The sequence below is a fragment of the Amblyraja radiata genome, chromosome 18 (genome assembly GCF_010909765.2).
Source record: "Amblyraja radiata isolate CabotCenter1 chromosome 18, sAmbRad1.1.pri, whole genome shotgun sequence".
NCBI lineage: Eukaryota > Metazoa > Chordata > Chondrichthyes > Rajiformes > Rajidae > Amblyraja > Amblyraja radiata.
The window spans coordinates 24,020,014-24,036,016 of NC_045973.1; the positions used below are offsets into that span (position 1 = coordinate 24,020,014).

Sequence of the window (16,003 nt, forward strand, 5' to 3'; positions counted from 1 at the left end):
GCTGCATCAGTCCTGACACTTTAAGCAGCAATTTTTTGCTACAATTTTGGACCTCTCCTCAAAAACTTTCTTCTGGTGAAGAGTTAATCCATAAATCAAAGGGAAGCTGTTCAACCTGTACCACCATTACTATGTCAAAGTCACCCCAACTTCAGCCGTTGAATGTAGTACATACACAATGGTTATGTATTCACATATTCCAAAGCTGAGCTCTAAGTCACAGTTGATACATTAACAGAGGCATACAAAAGAACGGCTTTGCATTTAATACCCAATGAACAAATAAATCATCTTGCTTCTGTTATACGATATCATCCACCACTTCTGATGGTCAATGACAAGACCCTGGAAAACATGATTTACGAGGCAAGAACCAAGACTTCAAACCTCAAAGAAAGTGCACTATTTATTATATTCAGGACAAGTGACAAAACAAAGCAATACCAATGCCAAGAAAGGCATACTATTAGCTCCCTCATGGCATGAGATCATTTGGTGGATAGAGGAGACAGTTCAAAAATGTCCTCAGGGTTCTTATAAAATTGTAACCACTACTCTGACTAGTGGGATTCCTTCGGCTCTTCACTGCTCAAAATAGAGAAGTAGTATTCTCGGTGACACTGAGAAAGTTCACTGGAAGCACCACTGCTCAACTGCATGTCCCAATCATAGGCCCCATTAGCTATTTCAGAACCTATACCACTGGAAACAAATGATCCTAAGCTCCAAGGATGAAATACAGAACGTATACCTTATGACGCTAAATAAGTTAATGCAAGTTAGGGTTGGTTAAATTTATTAGTATCATCACGTGCATTTAGACACAGTGAACCGCTTTTGTTTGTATGCTATCTAGTTAAGTGATGTTATAAGTGAGTACAATAAAGCCATACACAGGTACCACATGTAGTGCAAAGAGAAAAATACCAGTGTGCAGAATATAGCAGAGAATATAGAATGGTTATAAATCTAATAATCTAAAGGTAGCCACATGTCAGGTAAGCATCATGAATGTCTTTTATAAAGCCTTACCAAAAGAGCATCTGAGAAAGTAATGAGGATGCCACTCACCAGGTAAACGCAGATTGACAACGCGGTCAAAGAGATTCTTTTCCGCTGTCACTCGGTTCAATACTTGATTTATCAACTGTGGAAGAAACAAACAGGTATAAATTAGTAACAAACAAAAGAAGTCAAACGGCTTCTATCATTGCTCACATTTTCTTATGGCTATTTCCTCAATCATAAAACTAGACTTAACACTAACCCAAGCGTAATTCCTCTAGTCGTCCACTTATATTTAATACCACCATCCCAATATATATTTTCAGGTTAGCTTGGATTGTTTAAAGGGGAAACTTAAAACTACTAAATTTGCAGAATGAGAAGCTGACTCATACTTCAAATGTTGGCCTTTTTTATTGGAACTACACATACATATTTAATACTACAACAGATCTCCCCACGTAGTCTCCCCATAATTTAACACTAACCACATTCGAAAATGTTTAATATGCCATTATATGCTTACTATATTGCCTTTTAATCCATTCATTTAAAACATTAGATCCAATCAGTAAAGAATACCTTTTTAACTACACGTTGTTTCTGCTTGTTTTGCCCACAGATTTGAACAAAAGCTGGAAGCCAAATTTTTAAAACTATATTTTTATAATGTTCACGCTTTGAATTTATAACATTGACGATAAGTGTGTATATTTAAAATTTAAAGTTAATGGATAAATTGCACTAATTATATCTGTTAGACAATAGGTGCAGGAGTAGGCCATTCGGCCCTTCGAGCCAGCACCGCCATTCAATGTGATCATGGCTGATCATCCCCAATCAGTAAGAATTAAATGTCGACAAAACAAAGGAGATGGTTGTCGACTTCAGGAGGGCGCAGCCAAAGCATACACCCCTCAACATCAGTGGCACCACAGTGGAGAGAGTGGAGAGCATAAAGTTCCTCGGTGTGCAAATTACAGACAGCTTCACCTGGTCCACGAACACCACTGGGACCGTCAAACGGGCCCATCAGCGACTGCACTTCCTGAGGAAACTAAAACAGGCCTCACTCCCCACCAACATCCTCAGGACTTTCTACAGGGGTACGGTGGAGTCTGTACTCACGTACTGCATAAATACGTGGTACTCCACCTGCAACTGCTCGGACAGGAAGGCTCTGCAGAGGGTAGTGAGGGGAGCAGATAGGATCATTGGCGTCTCCCTACCCTCGGTACAAGAACTGTTCCAGAGCCGCTGTCTGAAAAAAGCTCAGAGAATTGCTAAGGACAAACTGCACCCCCTCCACATACACCTGGATCTCCTGCCATCAGGCAAGAGATATCGCAGCATCAAAGCCCGGACTACAAGACTGCTAAACAGCTTCCTGCCACAGGCTGTGAGGCTGCTAAACAGTCACTCTGTACTCACAGTCACCTGATTCTGCGGCTTGGCACGGACACTTTAATAACTGGCACTGGCCACTCAAATCAGCTGCCCCGGACATTTTTATGATTGGTTTTACTGTATTTTAACGTTGTTGTTTTAACTGCTTTTAACTATTTATACTGTTCCATCAGGGACTGGATTGTTTTTAGTGTTATTATGTGTGAAATGTTTTAAATTTCATGCGCGATGCTCCGGTATTCCCTGGGAAATGTCTTTTCATTTTGCACTGTACAACTGTTGCTTGCAAGATGACAATAAAGGTTGATTGATTGATTGATTGAGTACCCCATTCCTGCCTTCTTCCCATATCTCCTGACTCCACTATCTTTAAGAGCCCTATCTAGCTCTCTCTTGAAAGTGTTATATCGTTGTGAAGAATGGCAATTCATGAAAGGGAAAGAGACACATATACACATGCTGGGTCAGCCCCAAAATCTTATCTCACTCTAAGGTTTAAAAATTGAACAGATTTTAAAAGAAATTGCTGGAAAGAAATATCTAAGCATTGTGATAGGTGTTGATAGAAGATTTGATGAGAGGTAAATGAATGGAACGAAGTGGGAAGCAATATATATGGCGACTGAAAGGATCAAGGAGTGATGGTAAAAAGGGCACAGAACAGAACAGAAAAGTGAATGAAGATAGACACAAAATGCTGGAGTAACTCAGCGGGACGGGCAGCATCTCTGGAGAAATTCTCCAGCATTCTCCAGAAATGCTGTGTGTCCCACTGAGTTACTCCAGCATTTTGTGTCTATCTTCAGTTTAAACCAGCATCTGCAGTTCCTTCTTACACAGAAAAGTGAATGATATGGCTGATAAGTGCTTCCATGAAGCCCTTTATAGCTCACTCTTCCCCTTCCCATCTTATGATTTTTCTTGGAATCCCACCAGATTTATTAAGGAACTCCCAAGAAACTTCCCCAAAAATGGAACAACTGAGATGACACCACTTAGGGACATCTCAGAATTCCGACAGGTTTGGACCATGCCCGGTTTACCTGTTGCCCCTGAATAGATGTTTCCCCATGAGTAGCCATGCTCACAGACAAAGCCACGTGAGCAAAGGGGGATGATTAAATTAGAATAGAAATACTAGTATGAAGAACCATATCAGCTGCTCCTGCTAACAAATACTGCAGTAAAATGTGCAGAAAAATGTACATTGTAAACAGGTCAAAAACCAGGATGGTGAAAAATGAAGTACTAGCTGGTAACGATAACAGTCATTTGTCTTGGTGGTGCAGAATAAGGTTATCCAGAAAACATGTGAAGAATCAGTGAATTGAACTGTATATTAATGTTTAATGGTTAACAGGACACAGTGCAGTTTCTATTAAATACTTTCTTGGGGTAACAGCCCAAATACAACCATTCCCGACGTTCCCCTTTCATGAGACTTACAATTAACAAATTGGTAATAAAGTTTGTATTTTGTTATAAAGTACAAAAGTGGGGAACTGTAAAAGAATAACATGAGGGCGAAAGGTAACAGGACATCCGTTTAGATTCCTTGAGGGTGGTCTTGAAAGAAAACTCCGGGAACGCGGATGTGTCTGTCGGAGGTGCATTATATCTAACTGTTGTTAAGACCATTCTGATGAAAGACAAAATGCCAAAGAGGCTGTGTTAAATATGTTTGGGTTAATGGTGTAAATAAACACCTAAGAGAAAAAACATTGTATAACGCTCACATGAATCTTTGTTCGGTGAACAGTTTAGTTTGACTGTTTCCAACGGACCATGTATTTGATGCACTTAAATAAAGTCTCGACTGCCTTGGTCGATCTTTGTGGTGTGTTTAGAAGTTTTCTTTAACTTTGCCTGGATTAGAGGGTATTATCTCTAAAATGAAGTGGATAAACTTGAATTGTTTTCTTTGGAGCATCGGAGATTAAGGGGATAAATTTATAAAATTATGAGAGGCATAGATAGGATAGATGTCAGAATTTTCTTCTCCAGGGTTGAAATATAAACCCTAGATGGCATATTTTTAAGGTCAGAGAGGGAAAGTTTCAAGGAGATGTGCGTGATTTTTAAAATCCAAGAATGGTAGGAGCCTACATCGTGCTTTCAGCGTGGTGGTGGAAGCAGGTACAATAGTGCTGTTTAAGAGGCTTTTAGATTGGCACATACATATGCAGGGAATGAAGGGATATACATTATGTGCAGACTAAGGAATTAACTTAATTTGGCATCATGCTGATATTGATATTGTTATTGTGGATTGAAAGGCCTGTTCATGTGTTATACTGTTGAATGTTGAGATTAGGGACACGTTGAGTCAAATTTAGCAGAGATTATTAGAATAAAAATTAAGTCTACCACTGGAAACTCTCAAAATTAATACCCAAGGTAAATAGACCAACAAAAATAATAAATCAGCATGTAAAACTGATTGGCTGATGCACTATAGAAAGCTTAGTTATACAATATCTCCAATCAGTTTTTTGAGCATAAAGATAAATATTTATTGTAAACATGACAATTCCAAAAGCTAAGATCGAGAATAGAGATTTTGGGGTATCATGAAGCAATCAGTGATTTGCTACGTTAAAAGTGCACATGGGATGCAGGTCTGCAGCTTACCTGTGCCAGACGTCTCAACAGTAGTTCTGCAGACTGTCTAGTCCAGTTCAGAAAGATCTCCGGGACAAGTGTGACGGTCATTTCCAGAACTCTCAGCAGGCTCACGGACAGGTCAAAGCAAGTGGCACAAACCTTCAGCTGGCGACTGTCGACGAAGTTCCTCTCTGGTCGCTCAGCAGCCTGTTGTATCTGCCAGGGAAAGGAATAGGCAGTATGACCTCACATGGAAGATTTCCACATCAACATAGAGACTAGAATTAGACTGTTCTTCCTGCTGGTTTTATTAGGGCAAGGAATTTACAGCAAGAAATGATTGAGACAATACCATTTCAGCAATGATCAAATTGTAAGTACAAAAATGTATGGTCTTAGTGCAAATTAATATATACAGAAGGTCCATGTAGGTCACATTAAAGAGGAAAATTACTTTACAATAAAACCTAGATTAAAAACTACAAACCGTGATATCACTATCAAACAACTGTAGATTTACTAGAGAGAAAGATCTGGCGTGCATGGCAATAGAAGATGGGATTCAAAATGAGATAACCACATTTAATTAAAAAAATATCAAAGAAAGACTATTTGTTTTTATTTGTTATATATTTGTTTTAAAGAGGTAGCAGTCACTATTATACATATTTATAATTCATGAGTGAAGGTGGCATTGCCAGAGGAAAGATTTAATCACACCTTTTCCTACGAAGAGAAATGTTCAGGGAACCAAAGATGCACAGTGATGCAGTCACATGGATATGAAAATAATATATTCTGTCTGTCTGTCTGTCTGTCTCTCTCTCTCTCTCTCTCTCTCTCTCTCTATCTCTCTCTTTCTCTGAGTTTTCACACAGAGAGTGGTGAATCTGTGGAATTCTCTGCCACAGAAGGTAGTTGAGGCCAGTTCATTGGCTAAATTTAAGAGGGAGTTAGATGTTGCCCTTGTGGCTAAAGGGATCAGGGGGTATGGAGAGAAGGCAGGTACAGGATACTGAGTTGGATGATCAGCCATGATCATATTGAATGGCGATGCAGGCTCGAAGGGCCGAATGGCCTACTCCTGCACCTATTTTCTATGTTTCTATGTTTCTATGAATACAAAAGTTGGATTGTTATGTTACATTTGTACAAGACACTGGTGACATCACACTTGGAGAACCAGAGGGCATGGGTTTAAGGTCACACTTGGACTATTGTGTTCATTTTGGGCATCTTGCTATAGGAAAGATGCCATAAACATGAAAAGAGTGCAGAGAATATTTACAAGGATTTTGCTATGATTCGAAGGCCTGAGCTATAGGGAGAGGTTCGGCAGGCTAGGGTTTTATTGATTGGAACCACAGGAAGCTAATATTATTGAGGTTTTTCAAATCGTGAAGGGAATAGACAGGGAGAATACACAGAGTTTGCAGCTTGGGGGAATCAAGCACTAAAAGCATGAAAGGGAAAGAAGGACTATCCATATACAGCAAGCAAAGGATGCGTGGCAAGTGACTTGGTTGGAGTGAATGGCCTGCTCCTGTATTGTACTCTATGCAGTTCCATACTAACTGTTTTCTTTAAATTTAAAAGTATCACTTTTATTTCATCTTTTCCCACACCATTCTTCTGTTTTCATCAGCCTCTCTCTGCTCCTTTCATTTTTCTCTCAGGCACATTCCCAAGTGAATATCCAACTCTTAATTGCTGAGCAATCTGGTTACTTTCTGCCCACTGCCCCATAATTGATCAATATCTTGAAATACCTTTAACCATACATTACTGCACCCAGCAAAAGCAGCGGCCCCAAGTGCAGAAGGCGATTCCTTTCACCTTTCTTCCCATTTCACTCATCCTTACCACCACTGTAACTCAGAGCTCCCGTGGATTTTGAAGCAACAGCAACAAAGAGAAGCAGGAGAAAGCACTGATTGGCTCTAGCCCGAGTGGGAGGAGAGTTAGAAGTGAGTCAGAGGGGGAAAACAGTTGAAAAGGAGAGGCAAAGCACAGGCAGACTTAACTCAGAGCTCCTGTGGATTTTGAAGCAACTGCAACAAAGAGACGCAGGAGAGAGCACTGATTGGCTCTAGCCTGAGTGGAAGGAGAGTTAGAAGTGAGTCAGAGGGGGAAAACAGTTGAAAACTGAGGAATTTGGTTTGTAAATTGGTAAATTAGGCAATATATCAGTCAATATAAGCAAGACGGCTCTTAGGGAACAGAAGTGAGGGAGTGGCCTTGTGAGGGAAGTGCTTGTGAGTAAAGTGTGTGTCTTTGGCTCGAGAGTCTTCAGAGAGGAGGCTGAGGAGAGGAGGCTACACATAAACTGTGGGAGGACGGAACACGGTGAACACGTCATGGCTGATCATCCCCAATCAGTATCCCGTTCCTGCCTTCTCCCCATATCCCCTGACTCCGATATTTTTAAGAGTCCTATCTAGCTCTCTCTTGAAAGCATTCAGAGAACCTGCCTCCACCGCCCTCTGAGGCAGAGAATTCCACAGACTCATCACCCTCTGTGAGAAAAAGTATTTCCTCGTCTCCGTTCTAAATGGCTTACTCCTTATTCTTAAACTGTGGCCCCTGGTTCTGGACTCCCGCAACATTGGGAACATGTTTCCTGCCTCTAGCGTGTCCAAACCCTTAACAATCTTATATGTTTCAATGAGATGCCCTCTCATCCTTCTAGTACCATCTGCCCGCGTTTGGCCCATATCCCTCTAAACCTTTCTTATCCATGTGCCTGTCCAAATGTCTGTTAAATGCTGTGATAGTACCTGCCTCAACTACCTTCTCTGGCAAGAGAAGATGCTGCCTGACCCGCTGAGTTACTCCAGCATTTTGTGCCTATCTTTGGGGTAAACCTGCAACTTTAGTTTCTTCCTACACATACCACAGCTCATTCCACATACCCACCACTCTCTGAGCAAAAAAATTGCTTCTCAGGTTCCTGTTAAATCTATGACAGCACCCATAGCCAGGATCAAACCTGGGCCTGTTTCTGTAAGGCAGCAACTCTTCCGCTGTGCCACTGTGTCACCCCAATTCTGAAAAGTAAGTTGGCCTGGATCCCGTGGAGTTGCCTAAGTAGTTGGAGAGAATGGAATTCTGAATAGATAAAAGCATAGCTAGACTTTACTGTGGGAGTACAGTGATCCTTACCTCCTGGATCATGCCAATGAACTCGGAGAAGGCCCAATTCAGCTGGTTGAGCACACTATTGAGGAAACTTGCTGCCATTTCACAGTCAGAACGCAGCAGATCCGCCATATGTTGTTGCAGTAGAGTAGAAGGACAAGGTTCTATAGGAAAGCAGAAATGCAAAGTTGCCAGTTAATAGAAAGTTATCAAGGAAACAAACATGATTAGAGGGTTAACGGCAGTGGCCCATGCATCAAAATCCCAGAGGGAGATATTCCAGCAAATACTTTGCCCTTGGGTATGTATCCTTAACTGACTCATAAAGGGTGAAGCGGGATAGACCGACAGTGGCTGTGCAACACTAAGACTTCCCCTCCATGAAAACTACAGATCAGGAGTGAGGAGTCAAGTCGAGAGTGCTTATACAATGCATTCAGAAAGTATTCAAACCCCTTCACTTTTTCCACATTTTGTTACATTACAGCCTTATTTTAAAGTGGATTAAATTCTTTTTTGTAATCAACAATCTACACACAATACCTCAGAATGAAGAATCGAAAACAGGTGTTTAGATATTTTTGCAAAGTAATTAAAAATAAATAACTGAAATATCACGTTTGCATGTTTTCACACCCTTTGCTATGACACTCAAAATTGAGCTTAGGTTCATCCTGTTTCCATTGATTATCCTTGAGATCTTTCTACAACTTGATTGGAGTCCACCACTGGTAAATTAAATTGATTGGACATGATTTGGAAAGGCACACACCTATATATATAAGGTCCCACAGTTGACAGTTAAAGGAATTGTCCGTAGACCTCCGAGACAGGATTGTGTCGAGACACAGATCTGGGGAAGGGTATAAAACAATTTCTGCAGCATTGCAGGTCCCGAAGAGCACAGTTGCCTCCGTCATTCTTAAATGGAAGAACTTTGGAACCACCAGGACTCTTCATAGAGCTAGCTGCCCGGCCAAACTGATCAATCGGGGGAGAAAGGCCTTGGTCAGGGAAGTGACCAAGATCCCGATGGTCACTCAGACAGAGCTCCAGAGTTCCTCTGTGGAGATGGGAGAACCTTCCAGAAGGACAACTATATCTGCAGCACTTCACCAATCAGGCCTTTATGGTAGAATGGCCAGACGGAAGCCACTCCTCAGTAAAAGGCACATGATAGCCCGCTTGCTGTTTGCCAAAAGGCACCTAAAGGACGCTCAGACCATGAGAAACACGATTCACTGCTCTGATGAATCTAAGGGGCAACCTTTTCACATATGGGAATATGGAGCGATCTGCCAGAGGAGGTAGTGGAGGCAGGTACTACAAAGACTTTAAAAAACATTTGGACAGGTACATGGAAAGGTTTAGAGGAATATGGGACTAGTGTGGAGAGGGCATCTTGGTCGGCATGGGCAAGTTGGGCCGAAGGGCCTGTTTCTGTGCTGCATGTTTCTATAACTATGTAGAAAAACCAATCTGCAGAGAGAAATTTTGATAAGATGGAAGGACAGTGGAGATTAGAAGGACAATTCAATTATCAATAGGCAGAACCACCAGCGAGAGCAGTAGACGAGGGAGGGAATGGCTCTGGCAGTCTGTTCAGAATAAATTAGACAAACTTCAGTAAGTCCCACACTAACAAATTTAATAAGGACAAGATCATTTCCTACTCTATTATCACCCAATGTCCTCTCTAAGCTGATGATTAGTGCTCCTCTATATTGAACGACATTTGGATGTAGTACCAAGAGCAACAAAAGGACATAAGGTATTATGGAGGGCAGGTTCAATGCCCATTAACAAAGGGGGTTGACAACAGAAATAAACAAACTGGACAAAGGACAATTGCTGCAAGACTTGGTCTGTGGTGGGCAAATGGGTGAAGCAGCAGTAGAGATGAACCCACGACCCTCACCAACCTACAGGTTGCAGATAAATCTTTCATATCAGCTCAACAGGTGTGACCAACAATGCTGGCAAAAGAAACAAAAGTTAGTCTTCAAACTGAGGATATTGTCCATCACATTGTGTGGCACAACCATCAATGAAACTGAGATCAGAACAGATTATGCAACATGAAATTGTAGAGGCACTACCACCATCAGAATCGGGGTGGAAGATTGCAACCTTCGACTAATGCAATCAACTCGACATGCACAAACGGAAGATCAAACAGAACAAGTTATCCAACAACTTTAGACTGTGCACGCCACACGAAAGAAGACCATCAGAATCCAGATTCATTTAAAATATAATCTGTAATATAATATAAAATATAATCTGATACAAAATATAATCTGTAACCTCTTGGCCCAACACATCCCTTATTTTGAACTAACTATCAAGCTAGGGAATCAATTTTGGTTCAAAGAGTAGTTCAGAGGGACATGCCAGGAGCACCAAAAGGTATAAGCGGTGAAGATGCCATACAGGGAAACTTGTGTGCCAAATAGCAAAAGCAGCCTGCGTTATGCAATCCCACAACTGTTAGATCAATTTAATGTTATACATTTATTCTAATCAATCTAACCCCTTTACAGTAACGTCAATGCAATGTTCCATTGAGCCATCGTCTGCCACTGCACAAACTTTGTCAGAGTTTTACAATTGTCCTTGCAAGCTGCTGACAAGACTGCAAATAAAATGAAGTGTCCTTGGACCGTCAAGCAATTTAGTGCAATGATTGATTCGAATGAATCAATGACAAAATAACACAACTGCAGGATCACACAGTGTGAAGAACACTGCCTGATTCTACTGCATTTATTTCACAACCCCGATCAGTAAAATTTAATAACACATCGACAAGGCACACACTTGGGACAGCGTGCACTGAGTGCTGTGCTATCATGTCTTTCATGCGAATCTGGCAAATCTTTTACAATTAAAAATTAGGTCAAAGGAACCTAATGGATTGGGAAGGGTGTAGAGCAGCATTCCAAGTGATTAGAGGAAGGTCACAGGTTCCAATATATTGTGTTAACTGCTCGCTAAGGCACATTGAAATAAAGTATAATTCAATCCCATGGGCCTATGCATAGACTTTAAATTGCATTTTCATGACCAGGGCAAGCCTAAATTACATATGAATTACATATATTATAACTTGATAGTTGCAGGAAAGTCACAAAGTGCTGGAGTAAGTCAGTGGGTCAAACAGCATACCTGAAGAGCATGAATTGGTGACGTTTCCGGTTGGGACCCTTCTGCAGACTTATTGTGGGTGGGGTGGGGGAAGAAGTGGAGGGGCGAAAGAAAGCTAGAAGAGGAGGGGTGGGACAAAGTGTGGCAGGTAATAGGTGAACACAGATGAGGGGAATTTTGATAGGCAGATGGTTGGACAAAGGCCAGAGATGGCAAAAGGATTAAGAGTTTCAAATTGTGAAGCCAGAGGAAGGAATGTAAGTGGAGGTAGAGGGGGAATGGAGAAATAGGTGCAAGTCTCGGTGTGGCACAAGGGAGGCAGTGGGGAATGAAAGCGGGATATGGAGGAGAAAATGGGGTAGAGTGAGCGTACAATTAAGGGACACAGAGGAGACATGGGTGACGGATCCATATATGATAGCGGGGGGGGAAACTACATTTACTAAAGAAAGAGTGCATCTCGTATGGCATAGAAAGAAAAGCCTCATCATGGGAGCATGGAGATGGCAGAATTTAGAGTAGGGTTTTGATCTCCCTGCTATAGGAAAGATGCCATTTGGTTGGAAAAAGTGCAGAAAAACTTTATGAGGATTTTGCCAATGTTGCCGGAGCTATAGAGAGGAGTTAAGCAAGCTAGGCGGAGGGGTGATCTCAGAGATGTACAAAATCATGAGGGGGAAAAGACAGGGTGAGAGCACAGTCTTTTTCCCAAGGGTGGGGAAATTGAAAACTAGAAGGCATAGGTTTAAGGTGAGAGGGAAAAGATATAATAGAAACCTGAGGGGTAACTTGTTCCACACAATAGGTGGTGGGTATATGGAACAAGCTGCTAGAGGATGTACTTGAGGCATATACAATAACAACATTTAAAATGTATTTCGAGAGGTACATGGATATGGTTTAGAGGAATATGGGACAAAAGCAGGCAAATGGGACTATCTTAGATGGGGCATCCTGTTCATGGAACAGACAATAGTGGAGCACAGGAAAAAGGGTTCACACAGCTTGGTGCCATTCTTCATTCCACATGAACATCTACTCCTACCTCAATTCACAAGCTGAATATAACTACGCCTTTGTTCTTCTACTGTTGAAATCCTCACCCATATATTTATTACTGCCTCGGAAAAGTAGCCAATATAATAGTAAGATTAAACGAGAACTTACCAGTTTGAAGTTTGATCTGTATTTTATGAGGAGTTACGATGAGGGATTACGTGAAGAACCCCGCCACAGCGCATGCGTGTCATTCTTCAAAGCAGCGGTGTGAAATCACAGATAACTGTAATGACTAAACATAGTAAGATTAGAGAAGAGATACCAGTTAAGTATATGATCAAGGGTGAGAGCGGAGGGCACGTAATCCCTCATCGTAACTCCTCATAAAATACAGATCAAACTTCAAACTGGTAAGTTCTCGTTTAATCTTACTATTTTACTTCGGAGTCACGTGAGTGACTACGTGAAGATTTTAAAGCTCTGTGATTTCATGCCGTGGAAACGAGTCCATGCATCACGTCTGCCTTGACTGTAGGAGGAATTGTGTTAACATAATTTGGACATGAATTCGACATTGAAATCATAAAATTTGTTAACACAAATTTATAACCCCTTTTTATGGGTTTAAATTAATTTACAGAACTTAAAATTGTTTCTGAAAACGTTCCAGGTTTCATTACTGGTTTATTATAAAATAATTGGAATGTGTTTTCCCCCTCCCAGACCATCCTGCTGCCTTGAGGATTTGGTCCATTGGGACATCCAACTGTATCGCTGCCGATGTGGCTGCAGCCCTGATGGAAAGAGATTTTAAAATATTAGTATCCACCCCAGCCTGTGTTAGTACCTGTTTCAGCCATCTTGAGATGGTCTGGACCGTCACTCTTGGTGTGGTTGCTAGTGGCTGACCAAAATGTGCCTTTTCATTGCCTCTTAGGATTTTCGTTTTCTCCATGAATAACGACAGATGTCTTACTATACACAGACGGTCATCTGTTGGGTATGACCTAATTGTATATTGAGGCCTGCTGATCCCTTTCTGTTCTGCTTACTAACTCATAAATATGAAAACGTAATATTTTCTGTTGAGGAAGTCATGTTGTCCAGTCTAGTTTTTGCAGTGCCTGTATCCTCTGTGCCGTGACCAATATCATTAGCATGCCTGTTTTAATGTCAGTCTGTGTAGGGACAGAACTGTTGCTGGAGACCAATTCCTGAGCATCTTCAGGATAATTCTTACATCCCATAATTGGGAGTATCTGGTTCTTGGGGGATAGTATTAAAATTCCCCTCATAAGTTTTGTACCAGTGGGTGAGTCCCAACATAGGTAACTCGATAGGGCACTTCTGGTGCAGTTGATGGCACTGTAACTGAGCCCCTCATCATAGAGGAGGCCTGCCAGATATTCCAGAACAGACGGGATGTTCATGTCTCTGTAGGTGATGTTGTTTTTATGGCAGAGCATCGCCCACTCCCTGATATAGACTGTAGCAATAAATCTGGTCTATGAGGGATGGTGATACATGGTTCTAATACCACTGGGAACCATGGTTGTGTAGGCCAATCGGGTACTACCAATACCAGATGCAGAGTCTTGTTGTATTTCCTTAATACCCAACTGATGAGGCAAGAAAAGGAGGGAATGCGTAAATAAACAATCCCCCCCCCCCCCACCCCAATGCAGCGAAAATGCATCTGTCGCCGCTGCCCCAGGGTCTGGTTCCCATGAAACATAATTTGATAACTGGTGGTTAAGTCTAGATGCGAATAAATCGATATCTGGTGTTCCATATTTTGCTGTGATATCAGCAAATACTATTTTATTCAACATCCATTTGGTGTTTTCATTAAGTTTGCGTGACCTGGTGTCTGCCACTGAATTTAGTCTTCCTGGTAGGTAAGTGGCTGATATCCAAATATCTTTCTGGATACACCATTGCCAAATTGTATAGCCAGATTGTCACATGATGTCGATTTGTTTCCACCCTGTGGTTAATGTATGCTACCACGGTGGTATTGTCTATCTATGTCTAACATGCTGGTGATATGACCCAGTACAATATGACTTTAGGCCATGTAATGCCCCCAACATTTCCAGGTAGTTTATGCCCAGTGTGAGTAATAATGATGCCTCCTGGGCAGTCCATCTACCTCCACAGCTGTGATGGTATTGGTGGCTCCCCACCCAAGTGCACTGGCATCAGTTTGTAGTACCATGGAAGGGTTACTGACAATGATTGGATTGGAACAAAGCCAGATGTTATCTATCCACCATTTTAGTTCCATTTTAGCTTGATTGCTAGTTTCATAGATCTGTCAAAGTGACCTGGATAATTTAGAGTGCTTGTATTTTGCTCTCTGTAAGTTTTGGTAATGTAGAGGTCCAAATTGTGTGGCTGGAAAGGCAGCCATCATTATGCCAATTACTTTGCTACCAATCTGATGGATGGTTTGCTGATGTCAGTGAGGTTATTGCAAGCCTCTATTAAATCTCTAGCCTTTCCCTTAGGCAGAGTCACCGACATGTGAACTGAGTCAATGGTGAAACCCCAGATAGTCCATAGTAGTGGAAGGCGTTAGTTTAGATTTAACTGGATGGAAAATGAATCCCAGTTTTCCAAATAACTTTTTTGTGGCTGTTACAGTTTGTTTGGCCAATTCCAAAGTTTTGCCCACAATGAGTATGTCATCTAAATATGCCATGACCATGTGAGTACGTTTCCGTAGAAACGCTAGGGCTGTTTTCAAATTTTTTGTGAACAGCCTGGGGCTGATGATAACCCATTTGGCAGTGCTTTATACTGTCAGAGTTGTCCCATCCAGTTGAATTTTAAGTAACATCTGTGGTCACCTCGTATAGGCACTGAAAATAGTAAGCATCTTTTAAATCGATGCTGGCCATTGAAGTAACCTTTGGAAATTAATTGTTAAGGAGTAACAAAGGTATCTATTTTGTCAGATCTATGATGATGCGATAACCATCATCTTTTTTGTTTTTGATAAATATATTGGACATGAATTCTAATGGTTCGTGTTGAGTTTTCTCAATTACACCTTTTATATAAAGCCGCTTCAGTTCAGCTTGCGCTTTTGATATTCCTTTATCAGAAGGCACGAACATTCGGTTCAGTATATGTTGAACTGGAGGGCTGTACTTGTGTATAAACTCTATTGTATATCCCTGGATACTGCTTAAGATGTAAGTATCGGTTGTTATCATGCTCCATGCATTCAGAAAGAGTGTAATCTCCACCCAACCTCCGTGATCCCTGTATATTGTAGGGAACCAGACCCACGTACCTCCATAATTACCAGTGGTAGGTTTACTTTTTGTAGGTTCTTTGCTGCTGTTGTCGCGCTGGGGTCTGGATTTTCGGTTTGGTTGGCGTTAGAGGTCCCCGCATCTTCCAAGAAGGCCGGCCTGGGCCATGGCCTAAAAAGACTCATGTTTTGGGTACCGGACCTTCAAGCTTTCACCAGTTCTGCTGGTGGGTGCGTGGGGGTGCTGTCTTTGGTCGTAGTGGGTTCCAGTAAGTTCTCTTGTTCTTGCACCCCCTGCACACTTGTCTTTCCTTCTGCGGACCCCTCTTCCAGGTCAGCCCAGAACTGACCCGCAGTGCTCCCCTCTGATGAGGTAGAAGCACTGTGCAGCCCTTCAAGAGGTACTGCTGTGGGTTTATCATAGGGCCCACAGTGACCCGA

General features: G+C 41.7%; 1 protein-coding gene across 4 annotated transcripts in view; it reads right to left on the reverse strand.

Annotated features, from left to right (window-relative positions):
* Positions 1 to 16,003, reverse strand: part of rnf123 (ring finger protein 123) — a 204,342-nt gene that overhangs the window by 77,604 nt on the left and 110,735 nt on the right. For all 4 annotated transcript variants that reach the window (XM_033036858.1, XM_033036859.1, XM_033036857.1 and 1 more), the window contains exons 32-34: positions 8,179 to 8,318; positions 5,044 to 5,232; positions 1,072 to 1,147 (exon numbers count right to left, since the gene is read on the reverse strand). In XM_033036858.1, the coding sequence (XP_032892749.1) occupies positions 1,072 to 1,147; positions 5,044 to 5,232; positions 8,179 to 8,318 (405 nt within the window). The remainder of the gene's footprint in view (positions 1 to 1,071; positions 1,148 to 5,043; positions 5,233 to 8,178; positions 8,319 to 16,003) is intronic.